This window comes from Colius striatus, chromosome 6, assembly GCF_028858725.1.
Source record: "Colius striatus isolate bColStr4 chromosome 6, bColStr4.1.hap1, whole genome shotgun sequence".
Taxonomy (NCBI): domain Eukaryota; kingdom Metazoa; phylum Chordata; class Aves; order Coliiformes; family Coliidae; genus Colius; species Colius striatus.
This window is the reverse complement of record NC_084764.1, coordinates 24,314,091-24,340,662: the sequence shown is the minus strand read 5'-3', so window position 1 is coordinate 24,340,662 and position 26,572 is coordinate 24,314,091. Positions and strand designations below refer to the sequence as shown.

General features: G+C 50.9%; 1 protein-coding gene and 1 long non-coding RNA gene across 7 annotated transcripts; one reads left to right on the top strand and one right to left on the bottom strand.

Annotated features, from left to right (window-relative positions):
* Positions 1–534: 534 nt before the first annotated feature.
* Positions 535–17,687, top strand: RPS6KL1 (ribosomal protein S6 kinase like 1). Of its 6 annotated transcripts, none has more exons than XM_061998501.1 (10): positions 535–773; positions 1,134–1,258; positions 2,065–2,157; positions 2,928–2,975; positions 3,700–3,832; positions 5,418–6,308; positions 6,999–7,088; positions 7,239–7,321; positions 7,594–7,689; positions 7,768–8,415. In XM_061998501.1, the coding sequence occupies exons 1-10, from the start codon at positions 536–538 to the stop codon at positions 7,876–7,878; spliced, it is 1,908 nt and encodes a 635-aa protein (XP_061854485.1). In that variant the 5' UTR covers position 535; the 3' UTR covers positions 7,879–8,415. The 6 variants fall into 6 exon arrangements, with proteins under 6 accessions (XP_061854485.1, XP_061854484.1, XP_061854482.1 ...); XM_061998500.1 differs by having other exon boundaries at positions 535–911; XM_061998498.1 differs by lacking the exon at positions 7,768–8,415 and adding an exon at positions 17,657–17,687 and having other exon boundaries at positions 535–911; positions 6,999–7,321.
* Positions 17,676–26,198, bottom strand: LOC133625645 (uncharacterized). The gene is made up of 5 exons (XR_009818943.1): positions 25,811–26,198; positions 23,362–23,458; positions 22,591–22,643; positions 21,565–21,661; positions 17,676–18,221 (listed from the first exon to the last, which is right to left on the bottom strand). It is a non-coding gene; the product is annotated as an uncharacterized LOC133625645 (long non-coding RNA).
* Between the last annotated feature and the right edge of the window lie 374 nt (positions 26,199–26,572).

The window sequence follows — 26,572 nt, the reverse complement described above, 5'->3', positions numbered from 1 at the left end:
CCGGGTCACCTCCAGCCCCGCACTCCCGTTCCAGAACTCCCCTGGTCTACCCGTCCCGGAACCCTCCCCACCCCGTCCAGGGCCACCCCCGGCCCTCCCCGGCCCGGGACTCTCCCCCCCCCCGGCCCCCAACCCCTCCGGCCCGATTCTCGCGGCCCGGGACCCTTCCTCCAGCTCCGTCGCCCCCGGCCCGGGTCACTCCCAGCCCCCCCCGTCCCGGTCCCCGCTGCTGCCGGCCCCGCACCCCCAGCGCAGCGCCCCCTCGCGGGGGGCTGTGGTGACCTCATCCGCAGCCCATCAGCGCCGCCGCGCAGCTCGGCGCGCGCCGCCCGCTGGTACCGGGGCTGCTGCCGGGGGCTCGGCCACGCGGCGCCACTCGCGGTCGGGCGCTCCATCCGCGCCGGCCAAGGGTGTCGGTGACCGGTCGGTGGGAGGCCCGGGCCGTGCGGCGTGACCCGCCCGGCCCCGCCCCGCCGCGCCTCGCCGCGCCACGCCCGCGCGTCGCCCGCTCCCCGACTGCCGGCGGCGCGGGGCCATGAGCCGGGCGGAGGCCGAGTCGTGCCCCCGGGCGCTGGCGCAGGCCCGCGTTTACCTGGGGCAGCTGCGGAGCCGCGTCTCCCCGGCGGGGCCCGAGGGCGGCGGGCGGCGGGACTACCTGGTGGAGGCGGCGCGGCAACTGCGGATGGCGCTGGAGCGGGACGTCAGCGAGGACTACGAGGAGGCCTTCAACCACTACCAGAACGGCGTGGACGTGCTGCTCCGCGGCGTGCAGGGTGCGTGGAGCCTGCCCGAAGGGCGTGGGGGCCGGGGCATCCCTCCGGGGAGAGCGGCAGGGCCAGTCCGGGCAGGGCCCTCCTTCCCATCCTCCGGGAGAATGACGAGGAGACCGGGACATCCATCAGAGGAATGCGGTGAGGGGGCCGGGACATCCTTCCACGGATTGCAGGCAGGGAGCCGGGGCATCCCTTCCTGCGAGAAGGGTGAGGGGACCAGGGCATCCCTCTGGGGCATACAGCCAGGAGGCCGGGGCATCCCTCTGGAGAACATTGCAATGGGACTGGGGCATGCTTCTAGAGAGAGTGGCCAGGGGAGCCTGGCGGGCCCCTCACACCAGCCCTCTTCCCTGACCACAGTTGACCCCAACAAGGAGCGTCGGGAGGCCGTGAAACGGAAGATCACACAGTACTTGAGGCGTGCAGAGGAAATCTTCAACTGCCACCTCCAGTGGGCTGCGAAGGGTGGCAACCCCACTGCCACGGTGAGGGGCTGGCATGGGGCAGCGTGGCGGGGTGGCGGTGGGTGTGTGGCACTGGGAAACCTGGAGAACACACACACAAAGCAGCCCCAGTAAGCCTCCTCAACTGCCTCTGCCAGATGCCATGATAAGGTGGTGTGGAGAAAATGTGAGGCGTGAGCTGCTGAATGTCCTGGCATGGCGGTGGTTGTGAGGGAGCTGGCAGCCTTTACCCTCCTTGTGATGAGCAGCTGAGGTGGGCCCAGCTCGGCTAGGGTGTGCCCAGGACCCTGCCAAGGTGTGCATGTTTAGCTTGCTGCTATCACGGTGAAAATTGACTTTTTTGGTGGGACAGAAGCCCCTGGAGGGAACCACCTTGTTAGATGTTAAAGATGTCATCTGTCCTGTCATTATTCACATGTGGATGGAAGCCAAAGACAACGTCTGTTTGCTGCACTGTGGGAAGGAGGTGGTTAACAGAGAGGGGAGTGAGGCAGGGCAGGGTTGGTGCCTGGTGAGAAGGACAAGAAGAGAAAGGTAACTACCTTCCATATGGATCCCCTTAGTGCTATAGCAGTCAAGGCACAAATTTTGGAGTGAGTTTTGCCTCTGCTGCGAGTGCAAGCTTTCCATGAAAACTTCACAAATCCACAAGCTGACCGAGAAAATGGTCCAGCTGATGCTGGGAATCCACCACAGCTGTTGGAGCGTTGTGCCTGGATGTTGACCAGCCTGGCAGCATTGCTGCCTCCTCTGTAAAATGCAGGGACTCCTCTGCCCCAGCTCTCATGGGCAGCAGGTCCCTCATCCTCTTCTTTCCCTGCCTGCAGGGTTACAGCAGCCTGCGCTTCCGGCCCATCAGGACGCTGAGCTCGGCAGTGGAGAACCTGAGGCGCTGCAAGGTTGTGGGAGTGATTGATAAGGTACTGACTTGACCTGGACCTTGGAAGGTGAGGCTGGGGCTGGACCAAAGGGGATGTGAGCTGGAGGATCCTGGCAGCTGGAATAGGGGTGCTGGCCCCCAGGCACCCGCCAAGGAATGGGAGGGTATTCACTCACACCATTCCCACCACGGAAAATTCACAGGCGAGGATGCAAGGCCCTGTAGGAGTTAGTTGGGAAATCTGGTAATGTCCCCATTACTTTTGCCTACCAGAGCTCCTGAGGTATTTGCAAGGAGGTTGATGCACCCAGTTCTTTCCCATGCGTGGAGTCATGTTTGATGCCCAGGTCCTGCCTGGGCATCCAGAAGACAAGCTGTCTGGATGAGGAAACTAATTATTGGATGCCTGGCTTACTGTCTCTGTGCACACACTGACATGTTGCTGTCCTCTGCCCTTCATACATCTCAGTTTGTCAGGACCGATGAGGTCCTGCTGAGGCCCAGGTGGGTAGCCCAGTGCACCCCCCAAAGCCCAAAAGGAGTAGTGCCAAATCTTGCCTTGTGAAGGAAGCACAAGTGGTATGGGAGGCACCTTGCTGTTTAATGAACGTTCTACTCCCCGGCTGCACAGCTATCTCATTGCTGATTACCCATATTTTGTCTTTCAAGAGTGGGGACTGGAGCAGCACCAGACTTCTTTGGTTGGGTGGGAGTTTGTTTGGGTTGCAGAGGCGAGTGCCGTGGGTTGTGGCTGTGGGCTGTGGTGGGAGCAGTCACTGCTTCTGACTGTACCATGTATAATGCTCCCAGGTGCAGATTGTCCAGGATCCAGCCACTGGAGGGACCTTTGTGCTTAAGGTGGGTGTTTCCACTTGCATCTGCCTGCTTCTCCCTACTATGCCAGAGCCTCTTTGCCAAAGCAGACAGCTGGGGCAGGTGAGAGGACCCAGAAATAGCAGCTCACGGAGGTGCTGGCAGAAGTTGGCATAAGGCATCTTCTGTGATCAGAACAGAAATGGTTCTCCTCAGTCAGCTGTTTCTGTGCCTGGTAATGCTGCAAGCCAAGCTCGTTGTAATCTGCGTCAGCCCCTGATACAGGTGGTGGGGTGAGGTGTTTTCAGTACAATTCTTGGGGTATTTCCCATTGCCCTTGAAACTAAAAATAAAGGACTGTTAATAATTGGACAAGGGGGCTCTGGCACGACAGGGAGAAGCATCAGTTCCAGAAGGAAGAGGAGAAAGGGCTGGTATGGCAGGTTCCCATCTGAAGTGACATGGGGCAATTGTGGAGGAAGGACACTGCTCTGGGCCAGCAGTGTGCCCCAGGGTCCAGGTGGGGAGTGCTCTGCCTTGGCAGAGCTTTGCAGAGCCCTACACAGCTGGGTGCTGGAGGCTGATGCACCTCTCAGCATGTGTCCACAGGCAGAGAGCTCCATTGCAGGTGACATCAGCAGAGCAGCCATGGGGCTTGGCAGGTGGCACACTGCCTTTCTGGCTGGACTGCCCTGCCAGGTGCTATTTTACAGGGAGTCCAGGTCCCTACCATACTGTAACATCCATCTATCTACCTGTACCTCCTCAGAGCCTCCCCAAATCCCATGTTGAGACCCGTGAGCGACAGACCATCGTCCCCCACGGGGTGCCCTTCATGGTCAAACTGTTGTGCTACTATGTGAGCGAGGACTCCATCTTCCTCCACCTGGAACACGTGCAGGGTGAGTGGGGACAGCATTGCTTCCCAGCTGTGGAGCATCCCACTCTTGTCCCTTTCTTTAAAATCTCGAGCATGTTTCTCCTGCTGTTTTGTGACTGGTTTTTATAGTGACAGCACAGGATGTTGTCTTTGTAGAACAGTGGTGGGTACTAAGGCTTGGACACTTTGTGGAAGGAGCTGCTCAGTTGTGTTGGGGATTCTAGAGATTTCATAGTATCATAGAATGATAGGGGTTGGAAGGGACCTTCAGAGATCATCTAGTCCAACCCCCCTGCAGAAGCAGGTTCACCTAGATCAGGTCACATAGGAACATGTCCAGGCAGGTCTTGAAGACCTCCAAAGAAGGAGACTCCACAACCCCTCTGGGCAGCCTGTGCCAGGGCTCCCTCACCTGAACAGTGAAATAGTTTTTTCTTATGTTTAAGTGGAACTTTTTTGTGTTCCAGGTTCATCCTAGCTTCATCTTAGCTTTGCTAAGAGCTGACTGGGGAAGTAACTGAAAAATGGGCCTGTGGAGTCCTACAAAGAGAAAGAGGTTGTGTGTGTGGGTATTCTATGGAAAATAGCTTTAGGAACCACTGAGTCATGCCAGGAGGTAAAGAGGTTGATGTGGTCCAGTGTCTTGAAAAGAAACCTCTTCATTTTATTGGCACCACTTGGCCGTGACAGGAAGGTGATGGATAAGGAGAACCAAGTGAAGTAGTTCACCTGGGTGTTTTAGAACAAAACAATCTTTTGATAAGGCCTTTATAAAGCATTTTTGGTTGCAAAAGAAGAGGTCACACTGGATTTTGAGATCAGACCAAGGAGAGGAGATGGAGAATTGGAGCATCAAGTGCAGGGAGCATACTGAGGTTCAGATACAAGAAGAAGGCAGAATTGAGGCTTGTCCCACATTCTGGTGAAGTGTGACAAGGTGGAGGCTTGTCCCAAGAGCTGCTTTGCTCTCTGCTTGTTGAATGGAAGTGTAGGGAGCAGCAGCTGGAGTTCAGCAATGACAAATGAAGGCTGATGTGTGCCGGAGAACAGCCTCAGCTCCTTGTGCATTGCTAAGGATGAATTTGCAGAAAGCAGCCAGGAGCTGAATGTAGTGAGGCTGATAAGCCCTGTCAGTGTGCTGTGGGCTCCAGGGCTCACTGCTGTGGCTCGTTGCTGACCCATGGGCTCTGTACCATGCTGTGGGAATGCTGTGGCATCTGTGTCACACAGAGAGAAAAGGTTTTCAGGGGAAAGTGGAGATGGTGGTGAGGTCGGGGCATGTGTGAAGATGTGGCTGGCTTGTGACATGGAAACAGTAGAGCTGGGATCAAGGGGACTGTGCAGAGTGGGGAGCACGGCTGCTAACAGAGGGGAAAAAGAGCCTTTGGGGTTCTGGGTCCGGGGGGGGGAAGGCACTGAGCATGGGGTGCTTGTGTAGGGCCAGGGAGTATTCTATGTGCACTTGAGCTTTGCTTCAGGAGAGACTAACGATGCTTGATCATATCCCCAGCGTGTGGGCCTTGGCCTGTGCCCGAATGGACTGTGTCCACAGCAGGGAACCAGAGGTGCTCTCTGCCCCACTGCTTGTTCTTCTCTCTGCTTTCCAGGGGAGATGCTGTGGTCTCACCTCCGCTCCAAGTACTGTGTCCAGCGGGACTCTGCTGAGTCAAGCACTGTCCAGGCCCTGAGGGACCGCGGTAGAGAGGACGGCGTGGGAAGCTCCCAGGGCAGCAGCCAAGTCTCCATCTTCTCTGCTCGGACAGGCAGCAGCCTCCCAGGCTCTGTGACTCAGCAAGCATTGGGAGCCACTGCTGCCTTGCCCTGCCAGGAGCAGTCCCCAGAGCCCAGGGGCCCAGAGAGCCGCTGCCAGCTCTGCCTGGCTCCCACCAGCAACGCGGGGGCTGTTCCTGGCGGGCAGCTCCTCAGCATGACACAGACTGTGGCTGGAGGCCTGGTCTGTGTGCCAGCAGCGCCAGCCGAAGGCCCTGGCCACCTGCCCAGCCAGGGCCTGGTTGTGTACCCCTGGGACGCTTGCAGCAGCAGCACGGGCTGCGTGTCGGGGAGAGCAGCCCCCCAGGAAGACGCCAGGCTTCCCTCTGGGCCGCAGACTGTGCGAGGGGGCCCGCCAGGGGCAGGGCAACCACCACTTCAACAAGTGTCTGAGGTCCCCTGCACTCAGTCCCTCTTCACCCTGGCTCAGAGGCAGCTTCATGCAGGAGTTGCCCCATCTGACTCTGGCAAGCCCTGTGGGCCTGACCCAGCGGTGCTGGAGCCCTTTCAGGGAGGAAGCCTGACCTGTGGCCAGCTTGACCAGCAGCCACCACCAGGACAGCACAGGGCTTTGGCTTCCCATGGGCATGGCCAGAGAGCTTGGGCTGTGAAGGAGGAGCAGGTGCAACTATGGGCAGCAGAAATCCTTCTGGCCTTAGAGGGGCTTCACCAACAGGGTGTACTGTGCCGGGACCTCAACCCTAGGAACCTGCTGCTTGATGCAGCTGGTAGGTAGTACCACAGGCTGCTGCCCTGATGAAAAGGAGGTTGGCCTTTTGGCTGGGAGACTGCCATTTGCCCCGTTTCCAGGAGACATGGACTTCCTTGATGTTATTTTGTGGGGAGGGTGGCAGTCTGGGGAGGTTTGGTTATTTCTGAGCCTGGAAGCGTGGTCTCGGTTGGGATTTCCAAGTGATTATTAGAAGAGACGACTCTGCAGCGGGAGAGTTGGGGGCTGTAGCCACAGGAATGCATTGCCCCTGCTCCCCCATGGGTACTGGCTGCCTGGGAAGTCCCAGCACAAGAAAATTGAGACCAGCTGAACTGTGCTTGAGGTTGGTGGGACTGCAAGTCCCTGCTCAGCTGGCAACATCTGGAGCAAGCTGGCAAGGTACAAATTGCTTAAGAAAAAGACAGACAGCTCTGCAAGGGAAAAACTAACCTCTCTTTAAAAACTGCTTCTTTGCAGCCTGGGCGAGCTTGGAGCCCACCTAACCAGTTTCACCAGCTGTGAGTGCCTGCTGGACATCTGGGGCAAACCCTAGGAGGCTGGGGACACACAGTGCCTCTGGCTCAGGGCATGACAAGAGTGGCCTGGCAGGTCTCAGCTGCAGGGCTACAGCTTGGCTTTGTGCTCCTACCACAGTCCCTAGCTTTGGCCTAACCTCCCTGCTTTTGGCTCTGGTGCTGCTCTGTAGGTCACGTCCGTCTCACCTTCTTTGGCCAGTGGACAGAGGTGGAGCCCCAGTACTGCAGCCAGGCGCAGGAAGAGCTGTACAGTGCCCCAGGTAAGGGATGTGTCCTCTGCCTTCTGCCCTCTGCCCAGCGCCACCGACCAGCAAGAGGGGACTTTGGCAGGCAGTGGGATGTGCTCAGCATGGTGCAGCCACTGCTGCTCGCTGTCTCCAGCTCTAACACCTCTCTGGCTCTTTCTGCAGAAGTGGGGGGGATTGCAGAGCCCACCGAAGCAGCTGACTGTTGGAGCTTTGGCTCTCTCTTGTATGAATTGCTGACAGGAGTGGTAAGAAGCAGAGGGGCTGTGTGAGGAGAGGGAAGGATGTGATGCTGTGACACAGGGGTTCCCTGCCATGCAGGGGCTAGGAGGGTGCCTGGCCTCACAAGCACCTTGGGGCTGTGCCAGGTTGCATCAGGCATGTGACTCCTAGTGCCTGTGCGTTATCTCCAGGTGGTCAAGGCCCTGGGTTTTAAACCCTGTCATGTAGGGTGGGCATTGTGTGGCAGGGGAGGCTCAGCAGGGTGCTTCCATTCACTATCATCCTCTGCCTCCTGCAGCCACTGTCCCAAAACCACCCTTCAGGGATTCAACCTCACACCCTGCTGCATCTGCCAGAGGGGCTCAGCATGGCTGCTACATCGCTGCTCACCGAGGTGAGGGGTCGAGGGGACAGGAGGGAGGCCGGGGCCCAGCCTGGGTGGCTGCTCCACTGTCCCCACCTTTCCCTGCAGCTCCTGCAGTACAACCCGAAGCAGCGTTTGGGTTCTGGAGGAGGTGGCATGGCAAAGCTGAAGTCCCACTCTTTCTTCAGCACTGTCCCGTGGAGCAGGCTGGTGGGCTAGGCAGGCTGTGCCCCCCCGGAAGCCGAGCACAGCCCCGGCCTGGCCTTTTGTGGCCTCAGGTGGCACTGACAGCTCTGCACGCTGGGGATCTGGTCACAGGGGCTGCCACAGGGTGGGCTGTGCACGAGGCTTTGCAGCCTTACATGTTCTGTCTGTGCTTGTGTTTGTTGGCATGTCCAAGAGAGGAGACTGGGGTCTGGGTCAGGCTGTCTTCTCCTCTGAATTCTCTGTGGTGGGCAAAGGAGCCCAGGTGCCCACCCCTGGGGCAAGGCCATGCTCCCCTTCAGGGGCACCCCTTGCTCAACTTAGCACTGCACCCTGGGACTCCCTGCCTATGTTTTTTCTCTCTGCTGCTACTACAGTGACTCCCCTGCCCTGTTATTTTTTATTGTGGCTTTTGTCTCCTCTGGGTCCCACTGACTGGGGCCCAAGTCCAGGGCCTGTGCCCATCCCTGCCTGCATGTGGGTAGTGCCAGTTGTGGGGGTGAGACAGGAGGGAGCCCTCTGCTCTTCTCCCCTGGCGCTCTGGAAAAAATAAACCACTCATTATTGCTTGCAGAAGAGTCCTTTTCTTTCTGATCTGGGCCAGCCAGGTCTGGGTCAAATGTGCTGAGCAAGGGAGAGCCCCAAATTTGTTTTGCAAACCAGCTGTGACTTAGCTCATCATTTCCTGGGTGGGCAACATCCCCGGTCACATTCTGGAGCAATGGACTGAGGCCAATTGTATGAGGTTCAACAAGGCCAAATGCTGGGTCCTGCACTTGGGCCACACCAATCCCGTGCGACACTACAGGCTTGGGGCAGAGTGGCTGGAAAGCTATCTGCTGGAAAAGGATCTGGAGGTGTTCATTGACAGCCATTGAACATGGGCCAGCAGTGTGCCCAGGGTGCCAAGAAGGCCAGTGGCATCCTGGCTTGTGGCCAGCAGGACCAGGGAAGTGATTGTGTGTCGTCCCCCTCCACCACTGATGAGGCTGCACCTTGAATAGCATGTTCCATTTTCAGCTCCTCACTACAAGACCCACACTGAGGTGCTGGAGCGTGTCCAAAGATGGGCGACAAAACTGGGAAAGGGGCTGGAGCACAAGTCTGATGAGGAGCAGCTGAGGGAGTCTGGACAAAAGGAAGCTGAGAGGAGACATGATCACTGTACAACTAACTGAAAGGAGGCTGTAGCGAAGCAGGGGTCGATCTCTTCAGTAATGAATGATAGGACAAGAGAAAATGGCCTCAAGTTGTGCCAGGGGAGGTTTATATTGGAGTTTAGGAAGAACTTTTTCAGTGGGATGGTTGTTAAGACACTGGCACAGGAGTCTCCATCCCTGCAGGTATCTAAGAGACGCATAGATGAGGTGCTAAGGGATATGGTTTATTGATGGGCTTGGCAGTGTGAGGTTAGTGGTTGGACTTGATGATCTTAAAGGTCTCTTCCAACCAAAACTATGATACCCCTCCTGCCTGGCTGCTCCTCCCTGCTGGTAGACCAAAGAGGGAGGTTTTAAAGGAATGAACTCTGAGAACTGGCACAGAGGGAGGGAAGGTAAGAGTAAATTCCCCACAGGTGGTGTCTGCTCCCAGCCCAAAGCAGAGGTTTCTGTGTGTGAGGCAGAGGCTGAAGGCTGTGCAGGGAGTGGCCCATCACTGGTGCTAAGCCCTGTGAGTACGGACTTGCTCACACCAGGAAAACGTGTCTGTAACTAGTTGGCTCCATCTCCTGCTTGCCACCAGCGGTGCCATCCTGCTCGGTGCTGACAGCTGACAGCCTGGCCCTTGGCCACCAGAGGGAAGCAGAGCCCGGGAGTGTGCCTCTCCCCTCACCGCTGTGCCACGACTCGCTCAGGAGGGGAAAAACAGCCCCCCAAGGAAGCGTTAAGCAGGGCAGCTGCTTGACTGGAGAAAAGAAAGCTCAGAGCAGACCTTGTCGCTCTCTAAAACTACCTGAAGGGTAGTTGGTAGCAAGGTGCAGGTCAGTCTGTTCTCCCTAGTAACAAGCCATAGAACAAGAGGAAACGGCTTCAAGTTGCACCAGGGAGGTTCAGGCTGGATTTGAGGAGTTTCTTTACTGACAGGGTTGTCAGGCATTGGAACGGGCTGCCCAGGGAGGTGCTGGAGTCACCATCGCTGGAAATGTTTAAGAGACAGGTGAATGTTGCACTTAGGGAAATGGTCTAGTGGTTGATAGGGCTGGGACAAAGGCTGGACTCGATGATCTCTTCCAGCCAAAATGATTCTGTGTTTTTACAATTTTATGACCCTCCTACAGCAGGCCCCAACAAGGCAGATCCAACGCAGCAGTCTGCTGGGCTGTACTGCCTGACTGTACATTCCCTCCCTGGATAGTTCAAAGGCCTCATTTATTGCAGCTCCAGCCAGAACAGGCATTGCCCTTGCCCACGCTCATCTATTGAGTCAAGGTGGGTTCTCTGTGCCCTAAACCAGCACTAAGGGCTGGGTCCTGGCAGCATTTTAAAATCAGAACCTTCTTTCACTCAACTTACTTGTGCAAGAACAGCCAGACTCTTCATCCTTCCTTTATATCAGAAGGAATGTGTGTTTCCTGTCTCCCTAGCCTTCTACCTCAAGCAGGGACATCCAGAGGAGAGCTGACTCCAGACAGAGGTTTGTCCATTGCTGCTGGGAAGCTCCAGGACCCAGCAGCAGGACAAGCTGTCCTTTTCTGCTAAGAGGGGCTGCTGCCCTCACTCAGCACAGGGAAGGACAAACCATCCTCTGAACTTAAGGTCAGAGCTGGAAAAACCCTGCCCTGATCCAGGAATGAGCTGCTGTTGTTCCAACAGGGCCAGCTCCTTGGGGAAACACTCACAGCACCACAGACAGCTTCTGCTGTGCAGTGCTTTCATCTCACACCCTTTCTCTCTCTGCAATGCAGAACAGTCTTTCCCCCCACTTGCATTATTTACAGCTCTCTCCTGCTGTAGCAGGGAAAATCCAACCCGGCTCCACACCTGTGCTTTAAGAGCCTGCCCCAGGTCTTCCTGCTAGCCATGCTACTTAGCAAACACTGGGATTTCCTCATCTGGTGCTAGATCAGGACAAGGATGATTTCCAGCCCTGAAAACTCCATTTTTTTCTGGAAGAGTCAGTTCTGTGCCAAAGAGGATTTGGAGTGCAACAAGGTTCACTCAGAGCCAGAGAAGCCTCAACTTAGCACCAGTGATGGGCCCAGGTCCCATGCCCTATTTTCTCTCCCCACCAGCTACCAGGCTCCTTGCACTGCACTAGGACCCAGTTTTATTTCATTTAAAACCTGTTGTGTTAAATATTTTAGTTAAAAGTTGTGTGTAGAGGGTAATAGACTGCAGGCACCAGCAATCCCCTCAATTCCCCATACACTGTGCATTATCAGATTAAGGACTACTCCCTCCCCCCAAACCAGCAGCCCTGGGCTGGGATGCAGCTGACATTGAAGAACCTGAGCTCCTGAAGCTATCTCTGCTGGCCAAGCCCTCACAGGCAGGAAGGCAGCATCCAGATCCACATCTGTGAGCTGTAATTCAAGGACAGGTGCTGGGGGCTGCTTTACCCCCCGTGTCGGGCATGTCGGTGGTGAAAGTGGTGTGTCCTTGCCCTGCCTCCGGGAACAGTGCTGCCTCCACAGAGGTCACGGGCCCTGCCCACCCACGTGTGAACAGTCACATCACAGTGACCAGGACGGAGAGAGACAATCTCCACAGGAACGCAGGGGAGCTGCCACAGCCACTGCATTCCTGCCTGTGGAGGGAGTGTAACCAGGTCACTGCCAGAGGCATGACACCTCAAAACCTCTGCGGTGAGCAATCTAGGGGGGCCCAGACTGCCCTTGCTATGCAGGCTGTGATATATTTTAAGTGAAACAGGGACAGAACAGTAGCCTTTCCACTCTTGCCATGACTAAATACTAATAGCAAGAGCTTCACTTATCAATCTGTTCTGCTGAAAACCAGCACAAATTGGAAATGCATCTTCAGATCTGAGCATTTTCTGGCTTTGGGGAAAGATTCTATTGCCTTCACTTTTAACTCCTGCTTTTGCAGGAACCAGACTCCTGCCCTAGGGCAGTTCAGCTTTGGCCTCTACAGACAAAAGTGAAGGTGCACAGCATGTCACTATTGCATAGTTTGCAGTGTCCCAGCAGGGAGACAGTAGATAGGCCTGTCCCATAAGGCAGGGGCACAGCCACAGATGGAACTGCATCACTCCCCAGCACAGCTCATGTGTGTCAGGGGTCAGGGATGATGACACTGGGGGACCAAAGCCATCCATGCCTATCCAGCACTCCTGATTCTTTTCAGAAAATCCTCCACCTTTTCTCACCTTCTCCCCCAGCTCATAGATAGCGCGCTCTATGTAAGCAAAGTTCATGTTTTCTACATTCCCAATGACAGGGACCACAAAACCTTAGGGAGAAGCAAAAAACACCATCAGCAAATTGAGGGCATTTACGCACAGATCAGTGTGATGGGGCAGGAGCTTTATCCAGCCCCATCCTGCCCAGAGGTGCTTCCTGCCTCCTACTCAGCACATGGCGTGTGGTGGGCAGAGCTGCTTGGTGCCCTGGCAGCTGCTGGGGAAGCTGGCACAACCTGGCCTGAGCACCCACATCTTTGCCTTTGTAAGCCCATCTTTTAAAATCAACTAAGTCTGTCTGGATCCAGCTCCACATCCATGAAAGGAGAGACACTGGGCAGAGCTCAGCTGCCACCTCTTTCTCCACAAGATTGGAGTCCCTTTATGCTGTAGTCCCCTCCCCAGACTGGCCGTCCTGGCCACACCTCCGCCTCACAGCAGAACCAACTCATTCAACACCTATCTCCATCCCATGCTTTTTCTGGACAGGTACATCTTTGAAGCAGCAGTGTCATGCATGTGGAACAGCATGGCAGGGTTAGCCAAAGGGCAGGGCATACAAGGCTTTTACTGTCTATGTCATATTCTCATGGTTTCATTAAAACTAAAAAAGGTTTTCCTAACCTGGCCGTACTCATTAACCACTGAGATCTGTATTGACCTCGTTACTACATCTCCTAGTAGTACATGGGCAGAAGAGTCCTTGATCTTCTCCCCAGATCCATCTCAGCAGTCCACAACATATGAGAAGTCTCATTTAGAAGATCAGTCTCAGCAGTATGTTTCTGCTGCAGCAGAGCTCAAAGCTGAGCTGGCTCAAAGTACGTGATCAATCCAGAGGTGAGGCTGCAGGGAACACAGCTGAAGCCTCCAAGTACCTACCCGGGGAGTTGCTACAGCAACACTGATGTCCACATAGTCCCTGTACACAATCTCTTTGGTTGTGTCATCAATCACTGGGATGAGAAAAAAGCTGTGTTACACATGCAGCATCTGAATTCAAGGGCTCAACAGGCCAGAGGTAGCCACAAAATCTTAAACAACTTGTTCATCTCTAGCTTAAATAGAACTCCAGAGAAGAACGAGCCCTCACTGCACTTGTGGGAGAAGCATCGGGATAGTCAGAAATGAAACACAGTCTGAATAGGTCAGTCCCACTGAAACATGCCCTTGTTTAGCTCTCTTCTGGGTTTGAGCAAGCACCCCTGCCACCCCTGAGAGCTGCACTGCACCAGCAGCAGCCACCTCTGCACCCACAGCAGCTCTGCCCTCTGCAGGCTGCCTACTCATGGCCCCAGCCCCCCTCCTCGCATCGCCTTGGCAAGCTAGCCTTGGCCTACAGAAAGCAGCTGCAGCCGGTATGACTGTGCCTCTCTCCCTGGGCATCTGACTTGCTTGCCAAAGCTGTTCGCCCTGCTGTGGCCACCTGCTCTCCAAGAGTGGAAAAGCCACGTTCAGCAGTGAGAGTGCAACTCACCAGCAAGGGCCAGCGCTCACCTGCATTCACAACGGGCTGGTCCTGCAGGGCAAAAGCTGCAGCTTTCACAAACGCTGACATGAACCCCAGCTTCAGGTTGTGCTTTTTCAGGAAGGGATCCTTGTGCACAGCTCTCATTTCCCGGATGTTGCTGCAAAACCCACGGTAAGGCGGGTCAGGAGGTGTCCCACAAACCCTCCTCCCTGGCTCTGGAGCAGACTGCGGTGCCAGCCCCAGGGCCTGCAAGCCCACGCCACAACCCGCCAGCTGAAAGGGCCTGCCAATGCCAGGGGCTGCACAGGGCTCTCAGACCCTGCCAGGGGACCCAACCAGCCCTGGCCCACAGGCTCCAGAGGACAGGGTTAACCTGCACGGCCCACACTGCCAGGTACAAAAGCAAGATGGGGCAAGGCATGTTTCCAGCTTAGGCCTGATGTCAGTGCCGACACAACGTGGCAGCACTGGCAGCAACCACAGGTGAGGCCGGGCCAACCCTGGGACAGGCTGAGGGCAGAGAAGATGCACATGGTGCTGGAGGGGAAAAGCTTCCATCAGTGTGCAAGTCCAGCACCAGGCAGCACAACGATGCCTCTGTACCCAACTCTGTTTTTGGGATTCAAGTGAATATGAAATAAATCTTCCCAGATGCTATGGCAGTGGGTGCCAGCCCACCCACAGTCCTCAGACAGACTGGTTGCATTTCCCCACTGCTTCTGTTTATCAGAACTGAGGCCACTTACAAAGAGTCAACCAAGTTTGGCTACAAGCTCTGCCTATTCCAAGCTAATACCAGATGCTATGGAACTGCTCCAGAGACCTGGAGTCTTTGAAGAGACAGTTTCACCAAGGGGTAGTGGTATCCATGGTGTTTGTTATCCTGCACCTGATCTTGTTTAGGGCTAGGATTACTGCCCAAATACATTAGTACCTCCCAAGGCACAAAGACTGCAGCAATAAGGATGAGGTTTGCTATGGAACTGGCTTATTATAACTTTGACCTTTCAGACACTGAGCCCCTCTGCCCTGGGAAACAGGAGGCCCCAGCACAGGTCCTCACAAGTTAATCTCACAGCAACCAACCCAAACGAGATTACCACTCCACTCCAATCAAGACTATTTTGCCAACTGTATGGTTCTGAGACCTAAATATGTTTTGTCTTAAGGAGCAGAATAGGATTTCACAAGGCAATTTGATTTGCACACAATTTCTCCTTAATGCACTGTAATATAAACTACTCACTCTCCAAAGCCATTACCCATTCAGTCCCTGCAAGCACTTGAATCAGGAGACTCCCACCTGACTGGAGGGGCTGATGCTAGTCACAGAATCACAGAACAGTAGGGGTTGGAAGGGACATTTAGAGATCATCTAGTCTAATCCTCCTGCTCAAGCAGGTCCACTTAAATCAGGTCACACAGGAACATGTCCAGGTAGGTTTTGAAAACCTCCAGAGAAGACTCCACATCCTCCTTGGGCAGCCTGTGCCAGGGCTCCCTCACCCTCTCAGGAAAGAAGTTTTTCCTCATGTTTAAGTGGAACTTTTTGTGTTCCAGCTTTTGTCCATTATCCTTTGTCCTGTCACTGGACACTACAGAAAAAAAAAGTATCGCCCCATCCTCTTGACATGCACCTTTTAAATATTTGTACTAATGAGATCCCCTCAGTCTCCTCCAGACTAAACAGCCCCAGTTCCTGCAGCCTTTCCTCATAAGGAAGATGCTCCAGTCCCCTGATCATCTTGGTGGCCCTGTGCTGGACTCTCTCCAGCACTTCCCTGTCCCTCTTCAGCTGAGGAGCCCAGAACTGGACACAGGACTCCAGATGAGGCCTCACCAGTGCAGAGTAGAGGGGGAGAAGAACCTCCCTCGACCTGCTGGCCACACTCTTGTTGATGCATCCCAGGATGCCATTGGCCTTCTTGGCCACGAGGGCACATTGCTGGCTCATAGTTCGTTTATTGTCAACTCCCAGGTCTCTCTCTGCAGAGCTGCTCTCCAGCAGGTCAATCCCCAGCCTGTACTGGTGCATGGGGTTGTTCCTTCCCAGATACAGGACTCTGCCCTTGTCCTTGTTGAACCTCATGAGGTTCCTCTCTGCCCATCTCTCCAGCCGGTCGAGATCCCGCTGAATGGCAGCACAGCCTCTGGGGAATCAGCCAGTCCTCCCAGTTTGGTGTCACCAGGGAACTTGCTGAGGGTACACTCTTTCCTCTCATCCAGGTCATCGATGAAGATATTGAACAAGACTGGCCCCAGAACCCATCCCGGTGGAACTCCACTGGCCACAGGCCTCCAGCTCGATTCTGTGCCATTGATCACCACCCTCTGGGCTCTGTCATTCAGCCAGCTCTCCATCCACCTCACCATCCACTCATGCAACCCACACTGTCCGAGCTTTCCGAGCACCTCCTGAGCACACAGTCCCTCTCTGGAAAGCTACACTGTCTGACAGCAAAGGCCTCAGATTTATGTCATGCTCACCTGAAAAGCTGGTGAGCCCCTGGGAACCACCTAATTGGCAGCCAAATATGCCCACCTGGAAAAAGTAGTGACCTGGTGGGGTGGCAGAAAGCAGATGCTACGTCTTGCTATCTTCTAATAGTCTCTATACAAGTGCTACTAGTCACTCCTGGTCCTCTGTTCAACATTTAGCAGTTCAAAGGCAGGAAGGAGGTGGGATGTGTTCAGCATGGGACCAGGCAGCCCTGTTAAAAGTGGCAGCTGCGGGCCAGACAGCCTGAGAGCCCACACGGGACCGGCCGGACAGGGCTGGGGCTGGGGCTGCTTTGGGGAGCAACAGCAGAGGGGCAGCCCCAGGCTGAAGGACAGTTTGGCGGCCCTTCTCTGCCTCTGCCCACCTCCACCTTTCCCCTTGGCAGCCCTTCCCCTCCGCCTTCCCACTCCCTTCTGCCTTTCCCTTCAAGATGTGGTCTCCTTGGAGTGCTGAGGAAAGGATGGCAGCTGCTTCCCTTGATCTGACTGTGCTTCTCTTGGTACAGCCCAGGCAGTTAGTCATCGTTGCTGCCAGGTGTCTGCTGCCTCCTTTTTCACCCCCTAAGACTTCCTGATCCTCTGACTGGGGCACAGGCCTGCTGAAGTCACAGTAAGAGGTTGTTTGATCCCCAGTGTGGGACTGGGGGCTTCTGCTTTATGAATTAGCTTCTTCTTTATGAACTCCTTTTTGAGTTCCTTGTTTACTTGTCCGTCTGACTGGCAGAGAGATGCACCTGAGCATTATCAACTGCTCCCTTCAGTTCAGTTTTATTCCCAAACTTAAGAGGGTTGCACACATTCCCTCTTATAGGTCACTGACAAAGATATTAAACAGGTTGACCGTCTTTGACTGTCCGTCCGTCCTCAACCCCGGTCACCTCGGATTGACACCAGCACTTGTTTGTGTTATCCTACAGCTCTGGTAGATGTTTTACCCAAGGATAGACACTATGGTGTTGTATTTGCATAAAGCAGTGCTGTTTAAGACTCCAGTTTTGTGACAGCCTAACATTTCTTGCTTATCCTAACTTAGCAGAAGGGAGCTGATTACATTCACATGCTGTAGGGCACAAAACTTACTGAGGTTTAAGTCTTGGGAATGGGGTGGAATATCATTGGATTTTGCCTTACAGGTTTTCTTCTGGTCATTCTCCCATATCTAGGATTGTAAGGGGAAAGATTCATTTCCTCAGACATTTTTCATCTTAGTGTGATGCAAAAGATTCAATCCTGTGAATTTAAAAATGTGTTACAGTAAAATGTTAATGTAGGTCTTGCTCCCAGTCATCTTTGGCTGTAGATAATGGGAACTGGCTTAACTGGTAGAAAAATCAGGTGACTAAGGAAAGAGTATCTGAGGAGTGGAAAACTACAAGTTTCACAAAATAATAGATATAAAATGGTAAATAAAACATTTTCATTTATTATCTTCCCTCATGTCTTTGATCTTTCTGTTTATAGGAATAGTTTCTGATCAAATTAAAATGGAAGACAGAGTCGGAAAAAGAATTTGAGAGAAATGAGAAGACAAGTCACAGTTCATGGACCTGGGAGTCATTTAATCTAGCAGAGGAAACAGAAAGGTATGAGAAACAGACTATAAGGCATGTTTGGCTTTAAGTTACAAAGATTTGCAATCATTGTCCCAGTATATTTGAACAAGATTCAGTGCTTACAGTAAGCCAACATTTTGAGAATTCTGATAATTATGATTGGTTTCTTTTAAAATGTGTGGAATTAAACTTGCCAGCATCCATTTTACATCTTTTATTCAATGGGTCTCAATCTACTCTTAACAATGTTTTAGAAAGAAACCTCCAGGAGATTCCTGGAGGTGAGAAGATCCAAGAACAACCTCAGGGACATGCCCTTGGGTTAGCTAATACTTGATGCTTTTGTTCAGAAGTTGATTTTGTTTCTGTCCTGTGTACAAACCTATGCCGGACTCTTCAGAAAATGGGCTGTCACTCCTTCGGGAGTAGAGTGTCAGGAACTTGCATGGAGACATCTACCTGAGCACTCTGTACTAAATTCAGGAGGAAAAGAATGTTTCGTTAATATAATTTCCTATAAGTGGAAAGCAAATACTTCAATAAGCTCAGTAAGCAGTGTCGAGTCTTCACAGAAATCAGAGATAATTTGACAGAATGGTGGCTTTTTTTGAGGTGGAGAAGATTGTATGTTGTGGGAACAGAGTCATGAAAGCTCTTCAGAAAGACTTTAAAGAAGAGTGTGGGAAGATGATTATACTGTCATGGCAATATAGCAGGAAATGAAGAAAATGGCAAAGTTGTATATACATCACTTAAAGGAAAAGATTCATAGTCCAAATAACATTTTCCCCTCTTAGAACTAAAGAACTGAACAATTCAACAGTAAATGCCAGGGAGTAGTTGTAAGTCCATCTTAATATATGTCTTACTAAGCCACACAAGACATTCTTGTGTTTGGCACCAGGGTTATTTGTATTTTTGTTACTGAGCACAAAAGGCAAACCTCATTGTAATGAGGAGGATCTTGCTGACGGGGCAGACAGATTCCTGCCCTGTACGTATCACCGTGCTCACAACTGGCTCGATACAAAGCCTATTCACACTCAGAGTCAGATCCTATTTACTTATTTCTGTTACTGAAGGAGTCATTGGGGTCTGCGTTTTTCTACACTCCGCTCTTTAATTCCTCTGCTACACTCCGCTGCGGGAGCCGGCCCGGAACCTTCGTTCCGAGGCAGGAACAAGGTGGGATGTGTTCAGCGTGGCACCGGGCGGCCCCCTTAAAGGCAGCGGCTGCGGGCCGGGCAGCGCGGGAGTGTGTATGGGACCGGCGGGCTGGGGCTGGGGCTGGGGCTGGGGCTGGGGCTGGGGCTGGGGCTGGGGCTGGGGCTGGGGCTGGGGCTGGGGCTGGGGCTGGGGCTGGGGCTGGGGCTGGGGCTGGGGCTGGGGCTGGGGCTGGGGCTGGGGCTGGGGCTCGGGCTGGGGCTCGGGCTCGGGCTGGCGGCCCCGGGCTGGGGCTGGCGGCCCCGGGCTGGGGCTGGCGGCCCCGGGCTGGGGCTGGCGGCCCCGGGCTGAGGGTTGGCTCGGCAGCCCGTTCCCTCTCCTTTCTGACCACGCAGGGGCTTCTCTTAAGCTGCACTCGAGGAGTACTTGCCTTGGAGCTTATACTGCATCTTGTGAGGGCCTGCTGACCCTATTTTCTGCCTTGCTGGCTGAACAACCCGGTGTGGTCTTTGACCACCCTGGGTTGCTGAGCCAGTGAGGTTTATCCTGGCCTTCTGACCACCCTTTGGCCGCTTGGGCCATCCCATGCCATGAGATCATCCTGGAGAGATCACCTGGCCACTCTGGTCAAATTTTGCTGGCCAACCATCATGGGGACCTTTACTTTTTTCCTTCTTTTCCCTTCTCCCTCTGCTTTATGACCACCCAGGGGCTTTCCTTCAGCTGCATTTCACAGGGGACTACCACAGGATACTTGCTTCAGAGCTTGCATCTCCTAACCATCGTGAGGACCTTCCTATTTTAAGACCAGTTTTAATTGGTAAGCGGTTACCCTTAATGGCAGCTCAGGAAAGTGCTGTGCAGTGTTGGGCTTTGTGTATACTTCACCAGGTTAAAAGTGACAGGATGAATAAGGAAAACAAACAATGAGAGAGTGGCAAGAAAACTCAGATGTCTGTTGAATGCTTCCATCAGCCCTACTTTCCAAAAACCGATGTGCCACCCTGAGAAGGCAAGGCAAAAAAAAGTTTGGTTCACCATGGCTAGAGAACTGAGTGAAAAACAATCAGCAAGCCGATGGTAGAGACATATGGAGAAAGGACCTTATTGGTCTTTAAAGTCAATGCCTGAAGGCTGGAAATACATCCTCACTGGAAGTGAGGTGTAGAAGGAATGTGCACCTCATCTAAGCTATGACTGGTCCAGCAACCACTGCTGGTTTAAACTGATGGTTTGCTACTTTTCTCTTGCACAGAAAAATGCAATTTTATAGCGGATGACATTTTTAAAAGGAAAAGCACTATGGGATTCTGTAGGCACTACAGGGAGTAAGTCAATAACGGGTTGTTCAAGGCCTAGGTGTCTTCTTTTGCAGGAAAATACAGGGTTAGCTTATCACCATGGGAATAATGACAATGAGAACATATCCCTGAGATTTGTCTCTAACAGGTTCTGCCTTTTCACATTGCCTTTCGAAAGCTCAGGCATTGAACACCAGTTGTAACCCAATTTTTTAAATAGTTACAAGTAGTTGATAACATTACAGTAATCCTAAGATCTAAAATTAACCTGACTTTAACTGTATGTAATACTGAATGGGAAACTGCAAATGATTTCAACAATAAAATGAAGTAGGTACACTTTTAAGGCATATAAGGCAAATAACTGTTCCTTAATGGCTCACAAGAATTATGCACAAATTGTAAACAATGGAAACAGTATTATAATTCACAGCAATTATTCCATAACCACCGCTAATGATCAATAGTAAGTCAACGTGAAAGAATACACTTGTTCCTGATTGCATATCTTATAGAGCAACAAAAACAACCTCTTAACAAAGGTACTCTTTCACTCAATGCAATTGCATGATGGATGAGAGCCCATGATTATGGCTCCAAAACTGATGACCACAAGCACACATTTGAACTTAACCAGTGTAAGCACTAGTGCATGGAACAAGATGTGCTAAATATAGTGTCCCTCTCTGTGCTAAGTGGCCATGAAATCATACACCAATAGGACACAGAACTAAAAGAGGTGTCATGCAAACTTTGCTGGGTGGAATTGGGACAGGATCAGGCATACTGAATGCATTTAATACAGAAACTCTAGCAACCAAATTACCAAGACTGGAAGAAATGAAAGCTGATGCAACCAGAATGGCTGCAACCTGACTACCAGCAGCTTTACAAACTTCCACACAAGACTGGCAAAGTATTTGTCACCTTTAGTGACACATTCATGTATTGCTTTGGTCCTCATTACTAACTACCAAAACCACACAAGAAGCCAGCTCTGCTTTATCTTGTATTCTACTTCAGTTAACAAGTATATATGAGGTTAATCAGATTTAGGTAACGTAGTAGATAAACTTTAAACCCAGTGTTCCCTGACTTGGTGAAAGACAAACTTAAAGGAGGACAGCTTAAAACTATTGAGGGCCCTTATAACACAGCTACAGGGAAGTTAATATTCTTATATTGAGTTGCTAGGAATTGGACAGATGAGTGCCACACAAAAACCATACCCTTATGCCAACTTACTGTCATTCCTAAGGTCTATAATAAAAAGTTGCAGTGACCTACCGCAGGAGGTTGTTTGCATTGCAGTACACATGACATTTATGAAATTAGTAAATGTTACACCTACCGGTTATCAAGTTGACGATGGACCTGCCCTACTATGCCTACAGCTGCAGAATTATGCAGTATGAAACACTCTCTGGTATCTGCATCTGGCAGCACATCTATGGGAATGAGATATGAGTACATGGTAACGGTGTGGCACAGGAGGATCATATCTGTTTTAGGTACATGGCCATACCAGTGGGTCATCATGCTGTATGAACAACCCTTCCTTGAGATAACTAGTAGAGAGTAATGTCTTCCTGAGCTAGTCAGACTGACATGGCTGGGTAGAAGTGTATACTATAAACAGAATACAGAAACTGAACAACCAACAACACACACTTTGGTGACAGCAATGGGCTTGAGCTGGCTTCACCCCACGTGCTCCTTCCTGGTGACTGGGGGTGCTCAGCATGATGGTGAACATACAGAGACCCCGTAACAAGAACCACGTTCTTATTGTGATTCTCCTGAATTGCTATTTTATCCTTGTATTGTGATTTCAGCACATTGCTGTATCACTCTTCTAAGTCAAAATGCCATGCAACACCAAATATATCAAACAAATAAATTGGACACATTAAACAGACCCGCCTCTAAAAGAACCTGGTCAGAGAGAACTGGACTCTGACTTACGTAAAAATAAACTATTACAATCAAGCAAGATTAAAGGTTTCCCTTAAAGTAGTGAAGACTACATTTTTTCTTACATAAAACCAATTACGCTAAGATTTTAATTGTGGTGGTAAGTACCACTTCACATCATCAAATTCACTTGACAGTAATCTAAATGGCAGTTGTGCTCTGTCTTTTCCCAGCAGGAGTATCATCCTAGACGTGAATATTTGCAAATTACACTAAACGGAGAAAATATAATGTATTTTCTAGTACAAGTACAATTCAGTGGAATCAGACATCTTCCTAAGTATTTAGATTGCAGGTGCCACCAGATTTTTCGGCAACTGGTAAAACTGCATTCAATACTAGATAGTTGGCACATCTTGTAGTGGTATCATAACCACTTAGACTGACCATCCTCCTAACTCACCTCAAACTTTTCAAGAGCAAAGCAATAAGGTCATCTTGCGGAATCCTTCTCACCTGAAAATAAATTTGTACCACTTAGAGAGAAAATAATGTATAATAATACTTGGTGTACTGATTATAACACTCTTGTGTTGTGCATTTGCTCTTGGCTGACCCAAAAGTCACTAATCAAGTTTATCTGACATCAGCTTTTATAAAATAGAAAACGAAACCAACCAACCAACCAAGGAACCAAATAAAACAGCACTATTTTAGCAACTTTAATAGCTTTGCCAAACTTTAATCATTTGGCTGAAAATTTCCACGATGACTGTCTGCCTTAGCCTGTACAAACTTCATTCAAAATTGTTCACAATAATACCCTGATAATAACAGCTACACAAAAGCCCATAGAGAAATTAATAACTTTGTCTTTAGAATTGGTTTTTACTAACTTGCACCAAATACAGCATAGCCACACTTCAAAAAAAGAGGCTGAAGCAAAATTCTGAACAACTATTCACTAAATAGCACCAGCTAACCTGAACCTGAATCAAACGGTGGTCTTGAAGAAAAAGACAGCACATGATGATGTTGTTCAAGGCTGTCATATAATGTAAACAACCAATTCCGATTACTTCCCAGCTTTTGCATAGTTGAACTTGCAGCTGTAATGTCTGTATTTGACTGTATTTACATGTGCACACTTGCATACATAAACACTACAAATATACTTATCAAATAGAAACAATGAGTCAAAATGGTGCAAGTTTTAGAAAAAAGAACATATTACCTGAAAAGGGAAAAGTCAAAATATTCTCCTAATATGGGCACGTCGTTCCATACTCTGTTATTTGGCAGTACCATTGAGGCTCCATAAGATGGCAGACCTGCATATATTTAACAGATGTTAGTGTAATGACATTGCTGTAAATATATCGCCTTTTAAATGGTTGCTTTAAATGGATAGTGCATGTTTTTAGTCAGAACGTTTTTAATGTGATATATTTAAAACTGCAATGAACTCTGCTTACTGCTCTGTATTACCTTTCCCATATTCACTGATGGCCTACATAGAGCAACCCTAGGAATAAACTGAAAATGTAGCATTTTCAGTCAAAGCTGGTTGATTTGGAATCATCTGGACTTGATCAATGTAACTCTTTCTAATAAACATGTAATTGGTTTTTATTCCCATTGATTCATTCTGGCAACCTGTGCTCAAAGTAAGCTAATTCTTAGAATATAATTGCTGTCCTGAAAACACTAAAGCTCTTGAGTTTATCTTTTAAACAATCTGCTTTACAGAAGACTATTTGGGGCAATGCTGATTTCCTTCTTAACCCTGAAATGGGTATATTTATTTCCTATTGAATGACGATGTCACTTCTTTTAGAAGGTTCTCTGACATAAAGGCAGTTCTATTATTTGTACAGTCATTGTAGCAAATTAATACAACAAATTTGCTTTATGACTAATATACAGCATTTAAGGTTGTTCTGGAGAACACTGTGCAATGCCTTTACCCGTGCTGTATACCCATTTCCTTTCCACTTGTTAAGACCTCAAGCTGTTTACAGACCTGATATTTTAAACGTTAATTTTCTGAAGATGCCATCATACTTTAAATGACCAAGTAAGACGCAGAATGAACTTACAATCTCACTTTTATGTTTCACTTTAGCAAACCCTCACTCATAAACATTATAATAGTAATTGCACAGGCATGTAATTTCCCCATAAAGGTTTAATTGCAGTTGTTCTACTTGGCTAGGACTACAAGGAAAAAAGGCTAGATTGTTTTTAATATTTTGAAAGAATTCTTTGGGAAAAAAAAAAGACAGTAAAAATGCTCATACCAGCAGGAAAACAGTTTGTACTCAATAAGGCTACGAAAAAGAAATCACAATAATTTTAAAATAAAAAAAAATGTTCTACTTCCTGGTGTGCAAACAGAATAAAGGAAACCAATTATCATGGAATTTAACTCAAAATCCTTCCAACAGCATATCAGGAATGTTATCCTGAAAACTGTAGTTAGGAAGGAAACTTTCAGGAGAGTCAAGAAATTGGGATGTTATGTTAATATGCAAATTTACACTTTTTTTCATATGTAAACATGCTCTTTAATAATTGCTTACCAGTGAAACGTTATTTAAAATACTGCTCCCTGACACATTCACAGACTTCTTGCTGACTCACTCTTCAAGAATGGAATTTTGGAAAAGAGCAATGAAAACACTCCAATAACAGAAATACTAGAGAATTTAGATAGTATTATGTCTGTAACCTACTTCTATGTTTAGATGGTTATTGTATCTAGCTTTGCAGATGTGCCGCGAAGTTTTTGCTGGTTTGAAACTCCCATCATATTTAAAGCGGCCCTGTAAGCCTCTTACTTGTGAAGAGAAGGCTTTTGTTATTTGTTTGCCTCTGGTTTATCTATGCTTATTTCAATTAGAGACAAAAAACCCCCACAAGAGTGGTTATGGCACCTCTGCGGCTCCTTATGCAACAGGGCTGCAGTGGGTTTTGGCAAGGCCCGAGAGGCCCAAGACATTCAACAACGTCCCAAAGTCCCAGATGGAGACCGGCCAACCTTGCTTGCCTCTGCACAGCTTTGCAGTTTGAGTCTAATTTTGCAGAAGCATTTCTCGGCGTTGAAGGATTTTGCAGAGCTTCAGCAAGATATTTAAGAGATCAGTCATCACTTTATCATGCATATCCTCCTCCAACTGTCACTCAAACTGTCACTTCGAGCAGTAGTCCAAGAAATGCTTCTCGCATCAACAGTGGAAGGGCAGAATAAACCAATTTGTACTGACACATTTCGTACCTCTGGCACCCTGTGTTATGGAGAAGGAATGAAAAAAAAAAAAGGCTTTGTCTTTGTGCTGCTTTTTGATACTGAAACCCGTCCCTAAAATATAACTGACTGAGGAAACGCTTCTTCCTGCCAGTTCTGGCTCACGAGCCAAGCAACTGCTACTGCTGCAAGCTGCAGCAGCACGAAGAGGCGGGAAATGTAGCGCTAGAGCTCACGATCCTGCCAGGAACGGCCGAGAGCCCTACGCACGCCGCAAGGCTCTGCGGGCGCGGCGAGGCCCGAGCTCCGCGCCGCCGCCGCCATACCCGCGGCCGCCGCGGCCGGCCCCACAGAAGCCCGCCAGTACACGCACTCCAGCATCTTCGCTTGACGCATTGCAGGTACAACGCAACCAATCAGAGGGCTTGACTCTTACCAGCTAACCATTGCAGAGTCCCTTTAGCCAATCAGGCGTTCCTTGACAAAGTGCCGCTTCAGAAGTCCCAGCGTCGCTGCCATCGGGTGCCGCTGTTGCAGAAGGTAGTAACCTTCCGCGAGAGGATATAGGTCCTGCTGTCAGGGAAGGCGCGGGCTAACAGCTCGTTGTCGTCGAGTGCTCGTCGAGGAAAGCAACCTGGATGTTGCAGCGTCGCTCGCCACGTCTCTCAGCCGCCGCTTCTCCGCGCCGGCGCTGTGGCACTCGGCTGGGCGCGGGGTGCTGCTGCCGGGGCAGCTGCGTTGGGGCCGCCCTCGCCGGGACGCTGATGGTCGCCGCCCCGGGCACGGCAGGGCACGGCACGGCACAGCTAGGCACGGCACGGCGGTCTCCTGGCCCGCTGCCTGCAGAAAACGGAGTAAAAACTAAAGTTTCACTCGGGAGCCTACAGGAGCCTTGTGGGAAGGCAAAGCGGGTTGTGCTGTGCTGCCCAAGCCCCTGCTGTTGGTGAGAATGTTAATTGCCCTCAGCAGTCCCTGTGTGCAGGCCGTGAGCCTAGACGCTCGCCAGAGCCAAGCCGAGCCAAAGCCTCAATTCAGGCAAATTTTAAAGACTCCAGAGGAGCTGCAGAGCTGTCTGTGCCAAGACAGCAAATGACATTTGCTACAGACAGCTGAGAGCCCTGCAGTGGCTTTCAGTTACTTGGGAGCGTCAGCCACAGCACCTTTGAGAGCGAGGAGCAGTATGACCCCCGAGTGTGCA

What these genes read in the sequence shown, in the direction of transcription:
- RPS6KL1 (XM_061998496.1), top strand. Translation starts at nt 536, where the DNA reads ATGAGCCGGGCGGAGGCCGAGTCGTGCCCCCGGGCGCTGGCGCAGGCC. An exon ending in GTGGCAACCCCACTGCCACG is followed by an intron (nt 1,259 to 2,064) that starts GTGAGGGGCTGG and finishes CCCTGCCTGCAG; the next exon opens with GGTTACAGCAGCCTGCGCTT. An exon ending in TTGTGGGAGTGATTGATAAG is followed by an intron (nt 2,158 to 2,927) that starts GTACTGACTTGA and finishes TAATGCTCCCAG; the next exon opens with GTGCAGATTGTCCAGGATCC.